Below are 25,143 nucleotides of genomic sequence, written 5' to 3' on the forward strand. Positions count from 1 at the left end.
TCATATATTTTCAATCATCTTCAATCATATAGCCTATATAGGACACAGAATTAATGATCTGTGTTACACATGGTTTGTTAATTACGAAGTTATCTCTTTAACTAAAGATACTTCTGTGTATGTGGGTGATTCTTCAATTAGAGGGTCAACTTCAAAATGTCCTGAAATAAAGTTCTGATCTGGACCTTTATTAATCTTCAGTTGGATTTCAGTATTTGGTAATTGTACAATAAAGGCTGCCAAACATATTTAAAATATAATTTCTTAGTTTCTAAAGAAAAAAGTGCAGAGTACAAATTTCTTTGTGATTTTTACATTTTATAAATGTATAATGGAGGATTAGAAATAAATAATTAAATAAACTGGCTAAATGATAAAGTCTGGGTTGGGGTCAAGCCCTAAATAGACAAACTTTTACACAAAAGTAAATAGGTAAATACTTTAGGTAAATATTTTACTTTACAGGTAAAATAACTAGACACAGTTAAAGTTTCAAAGTTATTATAATCAATCATTTAAGACTTTAGGGGGACTATTATAGAGGATAATACAAAAATATTTCCTAAATAAATAAAAAAGTCTGAATAAGACAAAAGCATAAAATCTATCCAATCAGAAAAAAAAAGAAAGAAAGAAAGAAAGACACAAATTCTCTTTAAAATCATCAGGGACAGAAAAGTTCATCGATAAGGAATCACCCATATACTTTGAAGTCTTTTGATACTAGGCTACTAATCTATCTGTAATGTCAAATAAAAGTCACTTTGTTCTGCCTGTAGCAGTAGCTGTGCTTCGGTCAAAACACTCAGCATTCTCGTTTTATAACCTTGCATAAGCATGTGGTTTTAAAACCATGCCAGTACAGCGTTACCTTCCTCTTGCTGATTGGCCAATGAGCTACATCAGACACGCCCCCTGACTGACCTGAATGGAAAAGATTCTGTGTCTGTCAAACTGATACTATGGCTACCAGGTTAAACGTGTTTGGTATCCGTTCATGATTGGTTGTAAGCAGATGCGGCCCACCTGGTTTTGTTATTTGTGAATTTGGTTGGCTGTGGGGGTTGTCAATCACCGGAGCCTTTCCGTGTCCGGTAGTGGTTGCAAAACAGTTAGTGGTGTTGTGTAGGGTGGAAAGGACAGTAACGCACAAACGCTCAGAAGGATCCAATCTCTCAACACGAGTAAGTATATTGCTATTAGATACACCGAGGATAAAAACTGCTGAACGCATTCTTAAAGACAAGCTAGAAGTAGCTGTTATTATTATTATTATTATTATTATTTGTATTATTAACAGTGCAGTTGAATGAAACATCGATATGCTTATAACACAAGTGTATTATCATAATGAGTTATATCATGTCGATCTGACCAACATGATAGAGTTTTTAATATGAGAATGATCCATTAATACTTATCATGTCAATAAAATGGGACTGAGGAAACACTCAAAAATGAAAATTCTCTCATCGTTTACTCACCCTCATGCCATCCCAGATGTGTATGACTTTCTTTGTTTTGCTGAACACAAACAAAGATTTTTAGAAGAATGTGTCGGCTCTGTTGGTCCATACAAAGTAAGTGAACGGTGACCAAAATTTTGAAGCTCCAAAAAGCACATACAAGGAGCATAAAAGTAATCCATACGACTCCAGTGTTTTAATCTATGTCTACTGCAATCTAATATGTTTTGGGTGAGAACAGACCAAAATATAACTCCTTTTTGACTGTACATCTTGCCTTTGCAGTCTCTAGGCAGGATCATGATTCAAGATTGATTACTTCCTAGTGCATGACACCTGCACAGAGCACTAGATGTCGCTAGGAAGTGTAATCAAGCTTGAAATCACGATTGCCAAGGAGAATGCTGATGTCAAGATTTATACGAAAAAGAGGTATATTTTGGTCTGTTCCCACCCAAAAACGATCAGATCGCTTCATAGGAAATGGTTTAAACCACTGGAATCGTATGGATTACTTTTATGCTCCTTTTATGTGCTTTTTGGAGCTTCACAGATTTGGTCACCATTCACTGGCATTATGTGGATCTACAGAGCTCAGATATTCTTATAAAAATCTTTATTTGTGTTCTGCAGAAGAAAGAAGGTCATACACATCTGGGATGGCACGAGGGTGAGTAAATGATGAGAATTTTCATTTTAGAGTGAACTATTCCTTTAACTGTGTGTACACCAAAACTAATTGGACATCCTGTCCTAGAAAAATTGTAATGTAAAGTGTAAACTCATAATGGGAAGCAAAATGAAAATTAGATAAATGTCTAAATCCAGTTATATAATTGAAATTTGTCAGTTGAGCTGGCTGTGTTGTCGTTTTTATTTTTTGCAGTAATGTAATGATGTGATGGTTTGTATTGACCTCTGCTCCTGTGATTTTCAGTGACATTGGCAGAAGTACTCCAGGTGTTGAGGGGGGCTGGCAAGGTGGGCACTGCTTTTGCCACCACTCAGGGTGAACAGCTCAGATTGATGGCCTGCAACTCGACCTTTGGTGCAGGGGTCAAAGCCGCCCAGGAGACAGTCGAGGGTGTGATGGGCACTGTGATGGGAGGAGACGTGGTAAGTAAACCCTGAAAGATTTACTACACTGTACATTTATACTGACCTGCAAAGGTACAACGCAGTAATTATACTTTTGTTAAATCTGAGGACCAAACAAGGCCTCAGCCTCGTCTTTCCCTGGATGCTGTGTCTCAAGAGCGTTCAGGAAAACGCATTTGTGTCTCATTCAGTTGGAGTCCGTGCATCTCGTGAAACCACACCACGGACGACACGAGCAGCTCTCTTGAGAGCACGTAAAGATGAACCGCTTCTCGAGCAATCTGATGTGCGCACCGTCTACAGAGGCTCGTGCCAAACTGCGAAAATGTTAACGAGGTATAAACATATTAATTTAATAGTGAACGCAGAGCGCTCCAGTTTCACTTCAATATAACTACCGTGTAATGGCAAATATTCCTTGTAATTGTGGGTTCATTCATGCAGTGTTAATGACACACAGTGACACAGAGGAGGAGATGCCCACTTTATTTCTGTGAAGATGATAAAATGCAAGAAAAAGAATCTCAAAGTCCTCCTTCATAAGAGGGCTTGTGATTTAATCAGAGAGCCTTAAAATAATGTGTAAAAGTATGAAGAATTTAAGGCAGAAATACTGTATTTTACTATTGCATAATATAATATTATATTATATGATAGCTATTCAGTTTGGCTGGGTTCCAAAAAAAAATAAAAAATTGTGAAAACAAAAAATGGACGAAGACTAAATCTGACAAAAAAGAGAGATATATTTGAGTTAAGAAATATTTTGATACTTAAAATATAATTAATTTTTTAAATGTTTACCTTTATATTTTATATTTGATTGACATTCATACATTTTTGAAGCCTGAAAAAGAGATCTTATACCCTTATTTTATCATATGACACAAGCTAAGTTTGTATAAATGGCTTTGTGTGCAAGAAGCACACGTAGTGACAGTTTGTATGACAATTATTCGTCATAACCCTAAAACAGACAAATAATCGTCATTAGCGCAATTATTTGTTTGACAGTTAATCGTCAGAAAAAGTTCATAATCGTGACAGCCCTAATTTTCATTACTGGGTTCAAACCTTGTGAATATTTTGTTAAAAATGTGTATGAAATTTCAAACAGTGACAACAGCTTGTAAAATAATTAAAAATGCAATTTCATGAGGGTCACGTGACACCATGCAAGAAGCAGACGTGTTAGCGACGAGCTCTGCGCACTTTCCAAAATGTTTTATTATTTTCATGTTATAATTTGGTGAAATTTGATACACCCAGTTACACATTTGCTCTTTGAGGCAAAACATGGCAAAGAAGTCAAAATCCTCGGGCTCTGGAGACATTAAAAGACACTTACGTGTTCAGGATGAAAGCCCCAACAGGGGACTCGATTTGGATGGCGCGGCAGGAGAGGAGATCCAGCGTCAGTTGTCCAACATGTCCGTGATGTTGATGAAGGTTCTTGCTGACTTGGAGGATCTCGTTGTAATACATTGATCGATTACGGCGATGGAAATAAAATTCTCTGAGATAGTTACTAGAGTGTTGGATGCTGAGAAACGAATCGATTTTCTGGAATCTTCGGAGAGGGAATTAACCGCTAATCCACCCGCGACCAAAGTTGATCTGGAACGTATTCTTGAAAAGCTTGAAGATCTTGAGAATAGAAGCCGCAGGAATAATGTTCGAATTGTTGGAATTCCTGAGCATGAGGAGGGCAGAGATATGGTGAAATTCCTAGACGAGCTTTTCCTGAGTCTGCTCGACATAACAGGCCACAAGCTGGAAATCGAGCGAGCTCACAGAGTCCCTGCTCACAGATCTGCTGAGGGAGACAGGCCCCGATCGATTCTGGCCAGATTTCTGAGATCATCTGATAAAGATCTGGTGTTGCGCCGGGCGAGGAGCAAAGGGAAGCTTTCTTGGAAGAACCATAATATTTTCTTGTTCCCGGACTTTGCGAACTCGACAAGAGAGAAACGCGATCGGTTCCAGAAAAATATCTCGTTTGCTCTGATGTTCCCGGCCAAATTGAGAATAGAAACGAAGGTCGGTCGCAAAGTATTTACATTTCCAAATCAGGCAATGTCTTTTATTGAATCATTGGCTGAGTAAACTGCGTTGGCTCCACCAAGCGACTGGAGCTTGTTTTGTGAGTAACACTTTTCCTTGAAGAGACTTTTGCATTGATGAAAGATTACTTTTGCATTGAAGTTCCAGGCCGGTTTGGGGGTGGACACTGCGGATGACCGCAAAATATCTACATGCTCACACAAAGGATGTCTTTTATGGAGTTGACGGATTGTGTAATCATGGTATATACTTTTATGCGGCCTCTGAGTGAATTGACTCAACCATCCGGGGAACCGGGATGCCGGTTTTGTTTCTTTTTGTGTTGGTTCCGCCTAGCGGCTGGAGCTTGTTTTATTGAATAACACTCATTTGGAACAGCTGTGGATTAATCTGTTCGTTCTTTGTGCTTATTCCTTCTGCTGGCTGTGGTTTGTTTTGTTGAGTATTTTTACGAGACAATGGAATGATTACTTCATCCATTGAACTCATAACAGCCGGCTCACTGAACATTCGTTTGTCTGTCCGAGGAATCTGAACAGTTTTATATCAGCAAGAATTTGTTTTGTGGAAGATCACACCTTTGAGACAGTTCTGTGAATGAATCTACACATTCTTTGTGTTCATTTTTCCTATTGACTGGGCTTATTTTACAAAGTATTTTCTGTTATGTAATTGTGCCTCACAAATTTGTAAGGCAAAATTGAGTAACCCGATGGCAAAGTTGTCATGGGGACTCATGGGCGTTCATGGACCTTTTGAGTTTAGAGGGATTGTCGCCGGTTGGCACTGTCGTGCGTGGGGTTGAAGCGCACGTTTTTCTTTTTTATGTTTGTTTTGTTCGGGGGAAGTTCGGGGGAAGTTCAGGGTTTGATTGTTTCACTAATGGAGAATGTGGTCTGTATAATTTTGTTTTTGACACAATTTATTTTTTCTACTATATCAAAATGTCAAATGTTAATATGAGTGTACTTTCTCTCTCCACATGGAATGTGAATGGGTTGGGGCACCCCATAAAAAGAAGGAAGGTTATTACTTTTCTTAAACGTAAGAAATATGATATAGTGTTTCTTCAAGAAACGCATCTCTCCCTGCAGGAAGCTGAAAAATTTGGGAAGATATGGGGTGGACATGTTTTTTCTAGTGCTGGCTCAAGTAAGAGCAAGGGAGTCATTATATTGGTAAATAAACATCTACAATTCAAATGTCTCAAACAGATTAAGGATAAATTAGGAAGAGTCATTATTGTTTTAGCTGAAATTCAGGGGCAAAGGTTGATTTCAAAGGTTTTTCATCAGTCCATAAGATTTATTCTAGAATAGATTTTTTTTTTTATATCCAAATCCCTCATTTCATCTGTTGTTGTTTGCTCAATTGGAAATATCTTAGTCTCAGATCATGCTCTGGTGAGTTTAAAGGTGTTGCCATATACAGAGAAAAAGAAATCATATAGTTGGCGCCTTAATGTGTCCCTTTTGCAAAATCCTGATTTCCAACAAATGTTAAAGACTGAAATCAGTGTTTATATGGAGACCAACTGGTCCTCAGTATCCTCTGTGGGCGTGGCTTGGTAGGCACTTAAGGCAGTTCTTAGGGGTCGGATCATACAGTATGCCTCATTCATTAAAAAATCCAAAGCACGAGAACTTGTGGAGTTGGAAGGAAATATTAAAAGTGCCGGGGCAGAGCTGAAGCGCTGTATGTCATCTGATGGCCTCAGAGAATTGACCCGATTGAAATATAGATATAATACTATTTTGTCTCAGAAAGTGGAGTTTTGGTTGTTCAGGGCAAGACAGTCATACTTTGAGTCAGGGGACAAAGCAGGGAAGCTTTTGGCTAGATATATTAAGCAGAGAGAGTTTTTTTCTACTATTCCCTCAGTGAAATCTGCTGGTGATGAAATTTGCTGGTGGCTCTCAATCTTTAATGCTTTTAAAGAATTCTATCTTGATCTCTATAGTTCCACGTCTTCGTCTACTGATGAAGATATTAGAAACTTTGTGGAACCATTATATCTTTCTAAACTGACGAATGAGCAAAAAAACTCTCTTGATTCTGAGATAACCTTGGAGGAACTTGACGAGGTAATCAAGTCCCTACCTACTGGTAAGGCTCCGGGGCCAGATGGTTTTGCCGCTGAATTTTTTAGATCTTATGCTACAGAACTGGCTCCACTTTTGTTAGAAGTTTATACTGAATCATTAAAGAATGGAAAGCTTCCACCAACCATGACACAAGCCCGGATCAGTCTGATTCTTAAAAAAGACAAAGATCCAAACGAGTGTAAAAGTTACCATCCAATTTCCCTGATCCAGCTAGATGTAAAAATTCTGGCTAAAATTTTGGCTAACCGATTAAGTAAGGTTATGACATCTCTTATACATATAGATCAGGTGGGGTTTATTCGGGGCTGCAGCTCTTCTGACAACATTAGGTGTCTCATCAACATCATGTGGTCAGTGGCGAATGATCAGACTCCGGTCGCTGCCATCTCACTTGACGCCGAAAAGGCATTTGATATGGTAGAATGGGATTATCTTTTTAAGATTTTGGAAATATATGGGTTCGGGAGTACGTTTATTGGTTGGATTAAGTTACTTTGTAAACACCCTGTAGCAGCAGTACAAACAAATGGATTAATTTCATATTATTTTACTCTGGATAGGGGCACCCGTCAGGGTTGCCCTCTTTCCCCATTATTGTTCTGTCTTGCCCTGGAACCATTAGCAGCCGCGATAAGAAAAGATGATAATTTTCCAGGGGTGATGGAGGGAGGTATGGCGCATAAGCTTCTGCTTTATGCAGATGATATTTTATTATTCGTCTCCGACCTTACTAGATCTATGCCTTGCCTCCACAGAATTATTAATTCCTTTTCCAAGTTCTCAGGATACAAAATCAACTGGTCTAAATCCGAAGCTTTGGCTTTGACAGCATACTGTCCAGTAACGGCCTTCCAGCCAGGCGCCTTCTAGTGGCCCAAACAGGGCATTAAGTATTTGGGCATTTTATTCCCAACAAATTTGTCTGATTTAGTCCGAGTTAATTTTGACCCTTTAATAAAAAGGTTTTCGAGCGATGTGAGCAGGTGGGCTTCATTACATTTATCGAAGATTGGGAAGGTTAATGTTATTAAAATGAACTGTATTCCAAAATGTAACTACTTGCTACAGTCTCTCCCTGTAGATGTCCCCCTCTCTTATTTCAAGCAATTTGATAGCATAGCGAAGTCTTTCATTTGGAGTGGTAAGTGCCCCAGACTACATTTCAATAAATTACATAGGCCGATTGACAAAGGTGGGCTAGGCCTACCCAAGATTTTGTTTTATTATTATGCATTCGGTCTCAGACATTTGGCTCATTGGTCGCTTCCACCTGAAAGAGCCCCTCCCTGGTTCTGCATTGAACAAGAACTCCTTGCCCCTATTTTGCCATTGCACAGCCTTTCCATAAAACTAAATAGAGAAGTTAAATCACACCCCATTATTTCACATTTACACTCAGTATGGACAAAAGTGTCCAGAGTGTTTAATTCAGATATTTATCTAAATGTTGCCTCGAGCCTATGGCTAAACCCCAAACTATGCATTAATAAGTCCCCTTTTTGTTGGTCAGAGTGGATTGCGAGGGGGGTTAATTCACTCTGTGATCTTTACGAGAGCGGTGTGATGAGATCCTTTGAAAATCTGGTTCAATATTTTAGGATCCCCAGATCTCAGTTTTTTAGGTATATTCAATTACGCCATTTGCTCTGTACTATTTTTGGGAGTAGCATACACCCCCCTAAAGCAGCAGATACTCTAGGAGTGGTGATTTCTGCTTTTGGAAAGGGCCATGAGGCATCAGTGTATTACTCCTTATTAATTCAGAGTCTGGGGGACGGAGTCTCAACCACTCTCAAGAGATTATGGGAGAAAGATTTAAACTGGAATTGGAGGAGAGAGAATGGGCTAGGATTTTAAAAAACATAAAAACTGCATCGAGAGATGCAAGGGTGCGCCTTATACAATTCAAGATTTTACATCGGTTCTATTGGACCCCCTCTAAATTGTATAGGCTTGGTCTTAAAGACACACCCACCTGCTGGCGATGCCAATCAGAGGAAGGAGACATGGCCCATGTTTTTTGGTGGTGCGCTGAGATTCAGGAATTTTGGTTGAAGGTATAGAGTGTTCTGTGTGACGTGTTGGGCATTCGGATTTCGTTTTGCCCCAGACTCTGTGTTTTGGGTGATGGGGCGGTCATTGACGTAGGTGATAAATACATAAACAATTGGATCCTCACTAGTACGATGCTAGGCAGGCAGATTGTTTTAAGGGGTTGGAAGTCGGTGGGAGCACCCTCAATTCAGGAGTGGTGCGAAGAGATGGGAAGGGTGTCAGCCTTCGAAGAGGTATCATGTAGAAGGCTGGGGATATGGGATTCTTTTATTGGGAAATGGGGTAGATATTTGACATTTTTGGGGGGTTCTCGCAGTGGGTCTGTGGAGAGAGAGGTATAGTTTAGAGTTGTATGTTTATTATAGGTGTATGTATGTGTGTGTGTGTGTGTATGTGTGTGTGTGTGTGTGTATATATATATATATATATATATATATATATATATATATATATATATATATATATATATGTATATATATATATATATATATATATGTGTGTGTGTGTGTATATATATATATATGTGTGTGTGTATGTTTATGTATGTGTGTGTGTGTGTGTGTGTGTGTGTGTGTATATATATATATATATATATATATATATATACACATGTATATATTTATTTATTATTTTATTCTCTGTAAATGTGTGTACTTATGTAAGACCACTGGGATGTTCGTTTGGGGTGGGGTTCTTGATTGGGGAGGGGAAGTAGTGGGTGTTAATGTCGATTCACTGTATATATGTTTTGTTTTTCTTTGTTTTGAAAATTAATAAAATGTTAATCACAAAAAAGAAAGGGGTGTCCCCTTTGTGTTGGCCATGTAGTGTATTTACTTTACTAATTATGTTTTATTTGAATTGACATTATCAGATACCCAAGACTGAGGAGTTTCCTGACATTGAGAAATGGGAGGAGATGGAATCGGATGAAGCAGCAAAGTGGGCAGTGGGCTCTGAACTTCCCCCAGACATTTCCAGCACTGATGGCAATAATGTTGCAGGGATGTCAGAGACGCCTGCTGGTGCATCTAATGGCACGGTTAAAAGAGCAGGATGGCCTGGTCAAAGCACTCGATTTTTGCATGTATCAGTCCCTTTTCACAACAATAGGCTTGTTCATGATTCTGTGGTGGCAAGGCTAAGTCCCGAGGACATTAAAAAGGCAAGGGAGGCGAAACAGATCATTGCCAGACCTGTTCGACAGAAGGTGAGGTGAATTAAAGTATGTTAATGATAGAGAGACTTACTTCAACAGATAATTTTGTTTGTGTATTATAGCAATTTTGACAGATAATATATGTTCAGAAAAATCTCTACTGGCATTATGAAATGTATTTGTCGATTTAATTTGTATAACTGTTAATCTGCTTTTCTACATATTAAACCAGAAAATGAGTAAATATTTTAACATAAAAGAATTACATAAATAACGATTAATAAGATGTTGGGTAAAAATATCTATTTTCCAATTCATCGCGATCTTCATTTGAACGATCTTGATATCCATTCTTAAATCCCAAGATCAATCTTTTAACCTATGCGCAATCCTCCACTACAATGATAGGAAATCACTCGCGTTTGCAACCAAAATTCATGCTATGTGACAAAAATGTATATATGTGGCAATTAGCTGGTAAATGTTCAGATTTCACTCACAGGTGATGGTGTAGTTTAGTGGTGAAGTCTTAAGCAGCAAGATCCCTTCGCTGCGTGTTGAGAGTAAAAGTTGTTTTGTGTAATGTGTGTCCAAGACGAGATCCATGCAACCAATTTGTCATTGAATACTGTCTCTTTTAATAACCTTTCTGTTCTCTACAGTCAGTTGTTGATCAAAAACAATAAAAAATAAACATTTAATTCTAATCTTGCATAGAATAGATGAGAAAAAGCCGTTCGAGTCTCTCTCGTTAACATGCGCTCATTTACAGGTACTCTTTACAGAAATGCCGGTTTTCTTAAAGAGACAGTACCGGTTTCTATAACATGTCCAACAAATCAGTGTAAATACTTGTAAATAGTAAAAATTTAGCAATTTAAGCAATAAACATGTAACAAAAACTAATATGAAAAACGAATAAAACATTATTAGTAAAATAAAATATTTTTGTAATGTACCTAGGTAGAGAGTCCCCTGCATAACTAACAGCATTAGCTAGGACATAATTTCTTTCATATGTAAACAAAAGGGACATTATAACTGAAATATACCCATATAAATCGATATTGAATTTAATTTAATCAAAATCGGAATCGAATCGAGAGCATGTTAATCAGAATCGAATCGAATTGGGAAATCTGTATCAGTACCCAGCCCTATTCCCTCGCAATAAGTTTTGCATTCCCTCGCAACGCCTTTATCCATCCCGTATGAAAATTAACCATGGTTTTACTACAGTAACCAAACTTTAACCATGATATTGTAGTAAAAGCATAGTAATCATAGAGTTAAACCAAATCTATGGTAAAAAAAATTCGTAATCATTCTGCCTAAAACACATGGTAACTTCAGTATTATGATAGTAACACCATGGCTAATTTGTGGTACATGAACTATGTTTTCACTATAGTAAACCTACAGTAACCATGTAAAAGAAATGTTGTGGTAAGAACGATGGTTTTAAAAACCACAAATTAACAATGGTGTATAATAATAATAAACTATAATAATAATAAATTATTAAATAATAATATAATAATAATAATAAACATTATATATTTTTTTTTATAGTGCCTTTAAATGTAGCTCCTTAAGGTGTTTTATGACAAAAGACAAGCATGTTATTATAAAAGGCATACAAAGAATAAAGACAAGCACTATACTAGTACTTCAATAAAACTAACCATTTAATATATATATATATATATATATATATATATATGTATATACAGTGCATCCGGAAAGTATTCACAGCGCTTCACTTTTTCCACATTTTGTTATGTTACAGCCTTATTTTCAAAATGGATTAAATTCATTATTTTCCTCAAAATTCTACAAACAATACCCCATAATGACAATGTGAAGGAAGTTTGTTTGAAATCTTTGCAAATTTATTAAAAATAAAAAACGAAAAAAATCACATGTACACATGTACATAAGTATTCAACATGTACATAAGTATTCACAGCCTTTGACATGACACTCAAAATTGAGCTCAGGTGCATCCTGTTTCCACTGATCATCCTTGAGATGTTTCTACAACTTGATTGGAGTCCACCTGTGGTAAATTCAGTTGATTGGACATGATTTGGAAAGGCACACACCTGTCTATATAAGGTCCCACAGTTAACAGTGCATGTCAGAGCACAAACCAAGCCATGAAGTCCAAGGAATTGTCTGTAGACCTCCGAGACAGGATTGTATTGAGGCACAGATCTGGGGAAGGGTACAGAAACATTTCTGCAGCATTGAAGGTCCCAATGAGCACAGTGGCCTCCATCATCCGTAAATGGAAGAAGTTTGGAACCACCAGGACTCTTCCTAGAGCTGGCCACCCGGCCAAACTGAGCAATCGGGGGAGAAGGGCCTTAGTCAGGGAGGTGACCAAGAACCCGATGGTCACTCTGACAGAGCTCCAGCGTTTCTCTGTGGAGAGAGGAGAAACTTCCAGAAGAACAACCATCTCTGCAGCACTCTACAAATCAGGCCTGTATGGTAGAGTGGCCAGACGGAAGCCACTCCTCAGTAAAAGGCACATGACAGCCCACCTGGAGTTTGCCAAAAGGCACCTGAAGGACTCTCAGACCATGTGAAACAAAATTCTCTGGTCTGATGAAACAAAGATTGAACTCTTTGGCCTGAATGGCAAGCGTCATGTCTGGAGGAAACCAGGCACCGCTCATCACCTGGCCAATACCATCCCAACAGTGAAGCATGGTGGTGGCAGCAACATGCTGTGGGGATGTTTTTCAGCGGCAGGAACTGGGAGACTTGTCAGGATCGAGGGAAAGATGAATGCAGCAATGTACAGAGACATCCTTGATGAAAACCTGCTCCAGAGCGCTCTGGACCTCAGAATGAGGCAAAGATTCATCTTCCAACAGGACAACGACCCTAAGCACACAGCCAAGATAACAAAGGAGTGGCTCTGGGACAGCTCTGTGAATGTCCTTGAGTGGCACACTCAGAGCCCAGACTTGAACCCGATTGAACATCTCTGGAGAGATCTGAAAATGTCTGTGCACCGACGCTCCCCATCCAACCTGATGGAGCTTGAGAGGTCCTGCAAAGAAGAATGGGAGAAACTGCCCAAAAATAGGTGTGCCAAGCTTGTAGCATCATACTCAAAAAGACTTGAGGCTGTAATTCGTGCCAAAGGTGCTTCAACAAAGTATTGAGCAAAGGCTGTGAATACTTATGTACATGTGATTTTTTTTTTTTTTTTTCATTTTTTTTTCATTTTTTTTAAATGAATTTAATGAATTTAATTCATTTTGGAATATGGCTGTAACATAACAAAATGTGGAAAAAGTGAAGCGCTGTGAATACTTTCCGGATGCACTGTAATGATGAATTAATTATTTTTATTTTCTAACATAGTTTTGGTTCCTGTATTATTACTTTGGTTTTATTATTTTAACCATAGTTCAACTATGGTTACTGTAGGAAAACCATGGTTAATTTTAGTAAAGTATGAATAAAGGTATTGCGAGGGAACGTAAAACTTATTTCAAGGGAATGTAAAACATTTTGTGAGAGAGTGCAAACCTGTTTCGGAAAATAAATTCCCTACCTGTCCTCTAAGGCCTCCTGTGGAAATAGAATCTTAGCAGTTCTTTTTCATTTTCATGATGAGTATGATATTGATTTTTTGCAGCTTAGCGAGAGAGCCAAAGAACAGAAGGTTCCCGCTACACGGATTAGTCGACTTGTCAGTTTTGGAGGTCAGTGATTTTCAGCTTCAATTTTAGGTCAGTTTTTGAATTGCATCGTTTCTCTTTACTGCAAATGTTTTAGGACTGCTGCTGTACAACATAATAATGTTTTGAATTTCCATAACTGTAATAACACTGCTGTATTCTTTTGTAGGATTAGCTGTTGGACTTGGCATTGGAGCCATTGCTGAAGTGGCAAAACAGTCTTTTGGAGGAAAACGCTCAGGTAATGTGTGGTACATCTGAACCCACTTTTTGTCGTACCCAAAATGAATAGCTATTAGGCCATTCTCTCTCTGAGCATACTCTGTTAGTCAAAGTTCTGCTCTTTTTCTCTTTCAGATATGGGGGCTCTTTTAGACTCTCCCCTCCTGTCTGAGGCCAATGCAGAGAGAATAGTGAACACCTTGTGTAAGGTTAGAGGAGCGGCTCTCAAGATTGGACAGATGCTAAGTATTCAGGGTACAGAATTCAATTTTTTTTTTAATAATAATTCATTCAGGGCTAACCAGATGTTCCCTGACTTTTTGTATGTGACACACACTATTATTTAGAGTATTTTTAAGGCAAAAGATTGAGTAGGAAAATCTGTAATGTTGCTAATTACGTAATGTGTCTTATGTCCATTATAGATAATAGCTTCATTAGCCCACAACTGCAGAAAATATTTGAGAGGGTTCGACAAAGTGCAGACTTCATGCCAGCCTGGCAAATGCATGTAAGTTACTATGCTTGCTTCTTTTTACTTAAGTCATAATGTTTGTCTTTTGACCTTTTAAATTTAGTCAATATTTCATCATGTCATATTCATTCATTTTAATCTGTTTTATTCTGACTAAAATGGCATATCATTTTAGTTGACAAAAATAACATATTTAGTTCACAATAATGTGCAAAATGTCAATGAAACAGATAAAGGATGGGCAAGGATGAGGCGGGAACCGGCTGAACAGTCAACATAAACTATGATATAAATGAACTCAAAACAAACATAAACAAACACATGCAATGCGGCCGTGTGCGTCTCTCTCAAACCGGCATCTCCAGCTGCCCCTTATCTTGCTCTCCCGCTGATCAGCTGATTCAGCGCCGGCCGTGCTCCATCACGGCCCGGCCACGCCCTCCTCCTCGTCACAGTCAAAAACATGTATCAAACTGTAACAGACCAAACTTTAACTAAATACTCAAATATTTTGAAATTGTATAAACTACCTACAATTATTTAAACATGTTTCAAACATGAAAGATTATTATGTAAGTCTAAATAACATGAGAAAACTGTCCTGAAAACCCGAGCTCCTGAAATTGTAGTAATGAATATATACTGAAGTATTGGCTACTTTTTAGAACTTCCTCTGTGAATTTCTCATATTTAGACAGTTTAGGATACTCCGTTACTTGTAGGGAGTATTTAAGGAAAAGGTGTATTCATAATGCAAGTTGCGTATTCTGACTAGCACGTAACTTAGTTCAAGCTCACTTGTTCATTCGCTTCATTGTCAATGTCAAAGGAAACTTTCAGCATGGTGCTCATTTGTCAAGATAGTTAAGGCCATTTTATTAGTTCAGTAAATCAACATTTTAGTTACAGTTTGCTAAAAAATCAAGTAAGAAAATGCTCTTCATAGACAACAATCAGTGTTAATCTTGTCAACGAAATTAGTGACAAATGTTCGCTGATTAAGTTTTTTTTTTTTGTCAAAGATAACGAGAACAAGAAAATAAATATGCATCATGACAATAATGAAAAGGTTTTAATTAAAACGAACAGTTGCCAAAATTATGACGAGTAAAAATAATACTGCAAGATATTAACAATGCACTAACACTCTCTTTCTTTCTTTAATTTATAAGAAAGAAAAATCAAGAAACAAATTATTCAAATAATCCAGTTGAATGCCTGTACAATGGACTTTACTACAGGGTTAATTACCTAATTCAAACACAACCCATAAATGAGATTAATCAGCTACATCTACAACATAAACATAAAATTGCAACTTAAATCTGCAATCTGTTGTGTTTGAATTAGGTAATTAACCCTGTAGTAAAGTCCATTGTACAGGCATTCAACTGGATTATTTGAATAATTTGTTTCTTGATTTTTCTTTCTTATAAATTAAAGAAAGAAAGAGAGTGTTAGTGCATTGTTAATATCTTGCAGTATTATTTTTACTCGTCATAATTTTGGCAACTGTTCGTTTTAATTAAAACCTTTTCATTATTGTCATGATGCATATTTATTTTCTTGTTCTCGTTATCTTTGACAAAAAAAAAAAACTTAATCAGCGAACATTTGTCACTAATTTCGTTGACAAGATTAACACTGATTGTCTATGAAGAGCATTTTCTTACTTGATTTTTTAGCAAACTGTAACTAAAATGTTGATTTACTGAACTAATAAAATGGCCTTAACTATCTTGACAAATGAGCACCATGCTGAAAGTTTCCTTTTGCTAACAAGCTATTTCAATTTTTATAAGAGCCATTCTGCAATGAGCTTGAAAGATAAAAGAGAGAAATGATCATGGACTGTTTCGTCTTTGAGCCACAATGGGGCACCAGTGTGCTGCATACAGCTGCTAAATTGTCAGACAGCCACACTATAACTGGAAGTTACCAGATGGTGTTCACTTTGATATCTCAGTGGATGATATCTGTCTTGATGGCTCTTGTGCAGAAAGTCCTTGAGGAGGAGTTAGGATCTGGATGGAATGAGAAGCTCTCATCATTTGAGGAGAAGCCTTTTGCTGCTGCCTCCATTGGCCAAGTGCATCATGGAGTTCTGCTGGATGGAAGGGAAATTGCTATGAAGATACAGGTATTCAAGTGATCTTTTTAATTAAGGAAGAGATTATTTAATGTTAATAAAATCTTGGTTCAGGATCAGGTGGCAGGCACCTGCTTTGCCAGTGGCTAATTAATGTCTTTTTGATGTGTTTCAACAAAATGACAATTATTTAGTCTTTTTTGGTTATTGTCTCTCATAGTATCCTGGTGTTGCTGAAAGCATTCATAGTGACATCAACAATCTCATGTCTGTTCTGAAGATGAGTGTTATGCTACCTGATGGTGAGCATTTTGATATGGGAGTTTAAAAAGCACAAAATGCATAAGTATGCATATTTATTTCAATCATGCACATTAATTGGGATATTTGGAATGTCAGTAGTTGCTGTTTTTTCTGTTTTTTTTAACAGGTTTATTTGCTGACAGTAGTCTCGAGGTTCTGCAGAGGGAGCTTGCATGGGAGTGTGACTACAAGAGAGAGGCAGAGTGTGCAAAACGCTTTAGGTACATGCAGTTAGTGAAAGTTTTGACTGGTATGTTACTTGAACGTATCAAATTTAATCTAGTCAGTTTTATTGGTTGACTGTTCAAATGTAAATACTGTAAATGACAGCATGTTTTGATATTAAAAATTTATTAAACTGAAATTAAAAAAGATATTGCAAAGAATTCCCCCAAATTAAAATTCTGTCATTTACTGACCCTTGTGTCATTACACAAGAGGAGATGTTAGACCGAATGTTAGCCTCATTCACTTTTGTTGCACCTTTTTTTCCATGTTATGAAAGTGAATGGTGAGAGACGTTAATATTCTATCTAAAGTCTCCTTTTGTTTACCACAGAAAAAAAAAGGTCATTTGGGTTTGAAACAACATAAATTATGACAGCATTTTCATTTTTGGGTGAACTGTCCTGTTAACTTTTGAATCGTGCACCATAAGGTATTGATTGTCTTTTATAGGAACATGCTTAAAGGAGATCCAGTGTTTGAAGTCCCTGAGGTCTTTGATGAGCTGTCGTGTCGTCGGGTGATTTCCATGGAACTAGTTAATGGAGTTCCATTGGACCGCTGTGTTGATTTGGATGAGGAAACTAGAAATGAGGTGGGTTGAACAGTCAAGTGCTAGACATGTTTGTGTTATGTTTGTTCAATCCATGACCGTTTTGTGTAGTTATTTTGCACCTAGAATGTGAAAAATTACTTTTATATATACACATCTCATTATTTTGTGGTTGGCTTACTGTGGTACCTAATAGTTGACTTATTAAAGGGATAGTTCACCCAAAAATGAAAACTCTCTCATCATTTACTTACCCTTATGCCATCCCAGATGTGTTTGACTTGCTAATTTCACATCTGATTCATATTTGGGGGCAGTGGTGGCTCAGCGGTTAAGGCTCTGGGTTACTGATCAGAAGGTCAGGGGTTCAAGCCCAGCACCACCAAGATGACACTGTTGGGCCCTTGAGCAAGGCCCTTGACCCTATCTGCTCCAGGGGCGCCATAACATGGCTGACCCCAGCTTAGCTGGGATATGTGAAAAAAAGAATTTCACTGTATATGTGCAAATGTATAATGTGTGATAAATAAAATTAATTAATTAATTTTTTGCAGAACACAAAGATTTTTAGAAGAATATTTCAACTCTTTAGGTCCATTCAATACAAACAATTTACTTATTTATTTATTTGTAGCAAGTTGTTGCTCACAATGACGTCACAGAGATGTCATTTTGTTTACAAAAAGTCGTAGAAATATGCCAAAAATCAGGGAAACGCCTTTATGCATTTTTAAGATATGAGCAATCAAACACAGTGGCTCCGGTTTTTTTTTTTTTTGGGCCACTCTCTATAGTATTTTTCCTGGCTTGGAAGTGTATAGGCATTTATTTATCTTTCATTTTGATTACAGGACAATTACAATTCTCAATAATTTGTTCTTCCTCCCCTTCATTCTTTAGATATGTTATAACATCCTGCAGTTGTGCCTGAGAGAGCTGTTTGAGTTCCGTTTCATGCAGACAGATCCTAACTGGGCCAACTTCTTCTATAATAGTGAACAGAACAAGGTGAGCAACCACCAAGCCAATGATAACAGACGTTTCACTCAAAATATTTTTGCCTTTTATTAAGATGTACACATTTCAATTTTGTAGCAAAATTCTGTCAAATTGAATTTTGTAATGTTTAACAAAATTAAATGTATTTTATTTTATAAGATTACTCAATTGAGTGTGATGGAATTTTGTTATGAAATTGAAATACGTGAATCTTATTATTCTTTTGTGTGTTGAAAATGTAGATTCTGATGTATTTGAACAGATTTTTTCACCTTTCCTTATCGGAGTGTTTATTTGAACCCAGGTATAAATACCTGTAGTCTGGTGGATCCAGACAAATTACACACCTTTGTCATTTGTTCTTCATTATACCAGATATTTCTGTTGGACTTTGGAGCCTGTCGAGATTATCCAGAGTCATTCACAGATGACTATATAGAGGTGCGTAATATTTGTTTTTGCATTATACCTTATAGTAGTGGGTAGTAAAGAGAGAAAAGGAGAAAAATAGCCTTTAGAGTTTTGCTATTTATGTTATACTCTCTATTCCTATCTGTAAAGGAAAATTTGATTGGCAAATACAGTATATGGGTATATGGGTACAGTATAACTACAGTGCTGTGAAAGTTTTTTTCTGATTTCTTCTGTTTATGTGTATATCTCATACTAAATTGCTTCAAAAATTCAAATAAAATCTAAAATAAAACAAAGGCAGTCTGAGTAAACACAAAATGCACTTTTTAAATGATAATGTTATTTATTGAAGCAAAAAAGTTATCCAGTACCAACTGGGCCTGTTTGAAAAAGTATTTGCCCCCTTAGTTACTAAATCCCCAAATCTATGAAGCACACCCAGGCCTGATTACTGCCAGCCCTGTTCAATCAAAACATTGGCTAAAAGGTCTCACCCAGTAGCACACTATGCCAAGGTCGAAAGAAGTTCCAGATATGATGAGGAAAAAGGTGATTGAAATACATCAGCCTGGGAAGGGTTACAAAGCTATTTCAAACACTCTGGGACTCCAAATAACCACAGTGAGAGCCATTATCTCCAAATGGAGAAAACTTGGCACAGTAGAGAACCTTCCCAGAAGTGGCCGACCTTCCAAAAATTTTCTCAAGAGCACAGCGACGACTTATCCAGGAAGTCACAAAAAAGCCAAGGACAACATCTATGGAACTGCAGGCCTCTCTCTCTCATCAATAAAGGTCACTGTTCATGACCCCACTATCAGAAAGACACTGGTCAAAAATGCCATCCATGGAAGAGTGGTGAGGGGAAAACCACTGCTTACCCAGAAGAACATTAAGGCTCGTCTGAATTTTGCAAAAACACCTTGATGATCCTCAAACTCTTTGTGAGAATGTTCTGTGGACTGATGAGTCGAAATTGGAACTGTTTGGAAGACTGGGGTCCTGTTACAGCTGGTGTAAATCAAACACAGAATAAAAAAAAAAAACATCATACCTGCGGTCAAGCATGGTGGTGGTAGTGTGAAGGTGTGGGAATGCTTTGCTGCTTCAGTGCCAGGACAACTGGCAATAATTGAGGGAAACATGAATCCTACTCTCTACCAGAAAATCCTAAAGGAGAACATCTGGTCATCAGTCCGTGAGTTGAAGCTCAAGCGCAACTGGATTATGCAGCAAGACAATGATCCAAAGCATAGGAGTAAGTTCACCTCTGAATGGCTCAAAAGAAGCAAAATTAAAGTTTTGGAGTGGCCTTGTCCTGACATGAACCCGATTGAGATGCTGTGGCAGGACCTTAAACGGGCAGTTAATGCTCAAACTCTCCAGTGTGGCTGAACTAAAGCAGTTCTGCCAAAATTCCACCACAGTGTTGTGAAAGACTGATCTCCAGTTATTGGAAGCGTTTGGTTGCAGTTGTTGCTGCTAAAGGTGGTACAACCAGCTATTAAGTTTAAGGGGGCAGTTCGTTTTTCATATGGGTGATATAGGTGTTGAATAACTTTTTTGCTTCAATAAAAAATAAAATAAATAAATATATATATATATATATATATATATATATATAAAATATTTTGTGTTTACTCAAGTTGCCTTTGTTTTATATTATATCTCGTTTGAAGATCTAAACAATTTAGTATGAAAAATACACAGAAATAGAAGAAATCAGGATGGGGGCAAATACATTGTCACAGCACTGTATATAGATAGTTTAGTAAAATTCTGGATGGAACCATAAACTTCAGGTGTGGACTCTCTTCCGTCACTAATGGCACTTCCTATCTATTATTTATTTAATAAAAATAAAACTTTCTTTGTCTGTCTCTTTCTTCTGTGCTAGCTTCTATACTACTCTAGAAACTTGGCAGTGCGATACTGCAGATTTTGTTGACTTTTGTTGGACAAATTTCTGTTTCTGTAAATGTAAATAAAACAGTGTAATGAAATGTGTTTTTTTGTCATTCAAGGTGGTTCATGCAGCCTCAGTTGGAGACAGAGCTACTGTCCTGCAGAAATCTAAGGACCTGAAGTTCCTTACTGGTTTTGAAGCCAAGGTTTGAGGCTTTGCATGGTGTACTGTATAATATTTATCCCCCACAGTTTTTCTGTCTGCATACTTTCTATCCACTATTTGTGATTTCCCTCCAGAATCAAAACTTATTTTCTTCATCACTGTTCCCTTTTAACAAGCGTTATATTCTTTTCAGGCATTCGAAGATGCACATGTGGAGGCGGTTATGATCCTTGGCGAAGCATTTGCTTCAGCCGATGCGTTTGACTTTGGCACTCAGAGTACAACACAGCGCATCCAGAGCCTGATCCCCGTTATGCTTCAACACCGTCTTACCCCCCCTCCAGAGGAGTCTTACTCTTTACACCGCAAAATGGCTGGCTCATTCCTCATATGTTCCAAGCTAAAGGCCCGCATTTCTTGCCGGAACATGTTTCTTGATATTTACAATGCTTACAAACAACGGCGACAGGAAAGAGGCACCCAGGCCTAAGACCTACAAAAAGACATGTTGAGTTTGGACTATAAAGTACTATGTTAAAGTGGAAGGCAACTCGATAGTACCATGTCTTGGTGCGTACGTTAATGGGACTGCTCTCAGGAACTCCGTAGTGGTGCGGTGTACTGAATGGTCTTCACTGCTTTACCTCCAAGGACTTGCATACTTTGTGTGTATTATTAAAGTGATTTTATTGTGTGGTTTATGTGTGAAAATATATTCACTGAAGAAGTTTAAATTAAGATGTTGGATTATAAACGAATGGGTGCCAGAGGTTTATATGTATACCTTTGGTATGCCCTGAAAGTTTTCCATACTACAGTTGTGCTGGACTGTTCAATGTGCCCATCAATTGTGTTTTTATTAAATTCTTCAAATGATTAAAAAAATGTTCTTTCATTTGGTTTATCAAACAGGAAACACTGAGAACACAAAAACTATTTACATTTTCTGAAGACAGTCACTGCTATGATCAGTACCCAGCTTTTAAAATTGTGACATTGCATACAGTGAATACAACAATTTTGCTCCAGTGGAGAGAACTGCATCTCAAAATTTGTCTTTGTGATGTGTGATACAAATCTAACAAGAGAATTAGATGGGAAATTAGAATTAGCAAAAGTCATTTTCAAGGCTGTATGTCATTGCTGCTAACTGCATTAGCAGTTAGCTTTTATTGGTATCATTATACAGTTGTTATAATTACATTTATTCATGAATTTGTAATAAATAAAGTTTTGAAAATTTGAAGCTGTTTTAGGTATAAAATGTGGTGTATATACTGCACTAAAAGCAAAAAATTTATGACTTTGTCATAAACAAGACATAAGCTTTTATTCTAACAGCAGCTATACAAACAATAGTGTCCCAAGTTTTTGGGTATATGTATACAGGTGCATCTCAATAAATTAGAATGTCGTGGAAAAGTTCATTTATTTCAGTAATTCAACTCAGATTGTGAAACTCGTGTATTAAATAAATTCAATGCACACAGACTGAAGTAGTTTAAGTCTTTGGTTCTTTTAATTGTGATGATTTTGGCTCACAATTAACAAAAACCCACCAATTCACTATCTCAAAAAATTAGAATATGGTGACATGCCAATCAGCTAATCAACTCAAAACACCTGCAAAGTTTCCTGAGCCTTCAAAATGGTCTCTCAGTTTGGTTCACTAGGCTACACAATTATGGGGAAGACTGCTGATCTGACAGTTGTCCAGAAGATAATCATTGACACCCTTCACAAGGAGGGTAAGCCACAAACATTCATTGCCAAAGAAGCTGGCTGTTCACAGAGTGCTGTATCCAAGCATGTTAACAGAAAGTTGAGTGGAAGGAAAAAGTGTGGAAGAAAAAGATGCACAACCAACCGAGAGAACTGCAGCCTTATGAGGATTGTCAAGCAAAATCGATTCAAGAATTTGGGTGAACTTCACAAGGAATGGACTGAGGCTGGGGTCAAGGCATCAAGAGCCACCACACACAGACGTGTCAAGGAATTTGGCTACAGTTGTCGTATTCCTCTTGTTAAGCCACTCCTGAACCTCAGACAACGTCAGAGGCGTCTTACCTGGGCTAAGGAGAAGAAGAACTGGACTGTTGCCCAGTGGTCCAAAGTCCTCTTTTCAGATGAGAGCAAGTTTTGTATTTCATTTGGAAACCAAGGTCCTAGAGTCTGGAGGAAGGGTGGAGAAGCTCATAGCCCAAGTTGCTTGAAGTCCAGTGTTAAGTTTCCACAGTCTGTGATGATTTGGGGTTCAATGTCATCTGCTGGTGTTGGTCCATTGTGTTTTTTGAAAACCAAAGTCACTGCACTCGTTTACCAAGAAATTTTGGAGCACTTCATGCTTCCTTCTGCTGAAAGATGCTGATTTCATTTTCCAGCAGGATTTGGCACCTGCCCACACTGCCAAAAGCACCAAAAGTTGGTTAAATGACCATGGTGTTGGTGTGCTTGACTGGCCAACAAACTCACCAGACCTGAACCCCATAGAGAATCTATGGGGTATTGTCAAGAGGAAAATGAGAAACAAGAGACCAAAAAATGCAGATGAGCTGAAGGCCACTGTCAAAGAAACCTGGGCTTCCATACCACCTCAGCAGTTCCACAAACTGATCACCTCCATGCCACGCCGAATTGAGGCAGTAATTAAAGCAAAAGGAGCCCCTACCAAGTATTGAGTACATATACAGTAAATGAACATACTTTCCAGAAGGCCAACAATTCACTAAAAATGTTTTTTTTATTGGTCTTATGATGTATTCTAATTTGTTGAGATAGTGAATTGGTGGGTTTTTGTTAAATGTGAGCCAAAATCATCACAATTAAAAGAACCAAAGACTTAAACTACTTCAGTCTGTGTGCATTGAATTTATTTAATACACGAGTTTCACAATCTGAGATGAATTACTGAAATAAATTAACTTTTCCACGCCATTCTAATTTATTGAGATGCACCTGTATATATGTATAGCATCACAGACGGTATTCTTTAAAGTATCTTGGAGTTCCATATAAATATGATATGAAATATATTAAATACCAAAATACCATGTTATACCTTCTGTTATCATCACTGTACCATGTTACTGCCACAATATTTTTTGTAAAGATGATAGAACCTGCTTAAAGGGGTCATGACATAACTTTTTTATTATTTTAATATGTTCCTTGAGGTTCACTTATAATCTTAAGTTTTTTTTGTTGTTTTTTTTTTTCACAAAAACAATCATGCTGTTAATTTGTAAAAATAAGATTTTCCACCCTCATTCTGACCCTTTGTCAGCAACACTTCATTTTGGTGCTGCTTCTCCTTTAAGGCTTGACAGTAAACGCCCACTGTTATGATTGGCTCTGCTTTTGACTGATCTGCTCTCTCATTAACATCTCACTGCTCAACAGTACTGGGCAGGCTACAGAAGTGATAAGGTAAAGTAGGCACTGATGTGTTGTTGTGGATGCGATCAGATGCAAGTGTGTACCACAGTGTGACATCAAAATGTGGAGGAAGTAATGAACGAGTCGTTTTGGCAGCATGATTTCAACAAATGCTCTTTTTGCAGTGAGTTTTTAGTTCTGAAACTTACAGTATGTTTTTACAATGACCACTTATATGTTAAAAGATCAAGAAAAAATGTATTCCTCATGTGATGGCCCATTTAAAGTATTCACTTAGATATCCTGCATGTTTCCTGAACAAATACTTTTTAAAATGTACTGTTTTCAATTGTTGACCATGTATTTATTTGCGAAATTACAATTTGTTTGTAGTCCAATCTTGAAAGCATTATCTGACCGTGAGCACCATCTCGTTAAATAAATAAATAATATTTTAAAGGTGCACTCAGTATTTTGTCCCTCATTTAAAAAAGTTGAACTCCTTAAGAAATAAATTGTAATTTTGAAACATGTGTATAAAATCATGAGCACTCACATGAGATGAAGACTCCAGTCATATCAGTAACCTTAAATGCTGATATATTTTACATGGAGTGGGTCCCCACATGGGGGCTGCCATGTTACGATCACATGACCAGCCGAATACTACTTGCTTAATATCAGTAACTGCCTTGTTATTAGATGCTTTTACACATGGATTAATCAATCATTGCTGAATATGAATAGTGAATTTCTTTGATCAGTTTAA

At 37.4% G+C, this 25,143-nt stretch overlaps 1 protein-coding gene across 1 annotated transcript; it reads left to right on the forward strand.

The window, feature by feature from the left end:
* The first annotated feature begins 1,082 nt into the window (after positions 1 to 1,082).
* coq8b (coenzyme Q8B) lies at positions 1,083 to 22,245 on the forward strand. Its single transcript, XM_051678669.1, has 15 exons — positions 1,083 to 1,184; positions 2,404 to 2,582; positions 9,663 to 9,998; positions 13,606 to 13,672; positions 13,818 to 13,889; positions 14,006 to 14,125; positions 14,296 to 14,381; positions 16,345 to 16,485; positions 16,655 to 16,736; positions 16,865 to 16,958; positions 17,416 to 17,557; positions 18,416 to 18,523; positions 18,890 to 18,955; positions 20,953 to 21,039; positions 21,193 to 22,245. Coding segments are annotated over exons 1-15 (1,878 nt in total). The 5' UTR covers positions 1,083 to 1,183; the 3' UTR covers positions 21,490 to 22,245.
* The last annotated feature ends 2,898 nt before the right edge of the window (positions 22,246 to 25,143 follow it).

The sequence above is a fragment of the Myxocyprinus asiaticus genome, chromosome 39 (assembly GCF_019703515.2).
Source record: "Myxocyprinus asiaticus isolate MX2 ecotype Aquarium Trade chromosome 39, UBuf_Myxa_2, whole genome shotgun sequence".
Lineage (NCBI taxonomy): Eukaryota > Metazoa > Chordata > Actinopteri > Cypriniformes > Catostomidae > Myxocyprinus > Myxocyprinus asiaticus.

Bases quoted from the DNA above. Each gene is read 5' to 3' on its own strand.
- coq8b (XM_051678669.1), top strand. The intron at 9,999-13,605 runs GTGAGGTGAATT...GATTTTTTGCAG, and splicing joins CCAGACCTGTTCGACAGAAG to CTTAGCGAGAGAGCCAAAGA. The intron at 16,486-16,654 runs GTATTCAAGTGA...TGTCTCTCATAG, and splicing joins AAATTGCTATGAAGATACAG to TATCCTGGTGTTGCTGAAAG.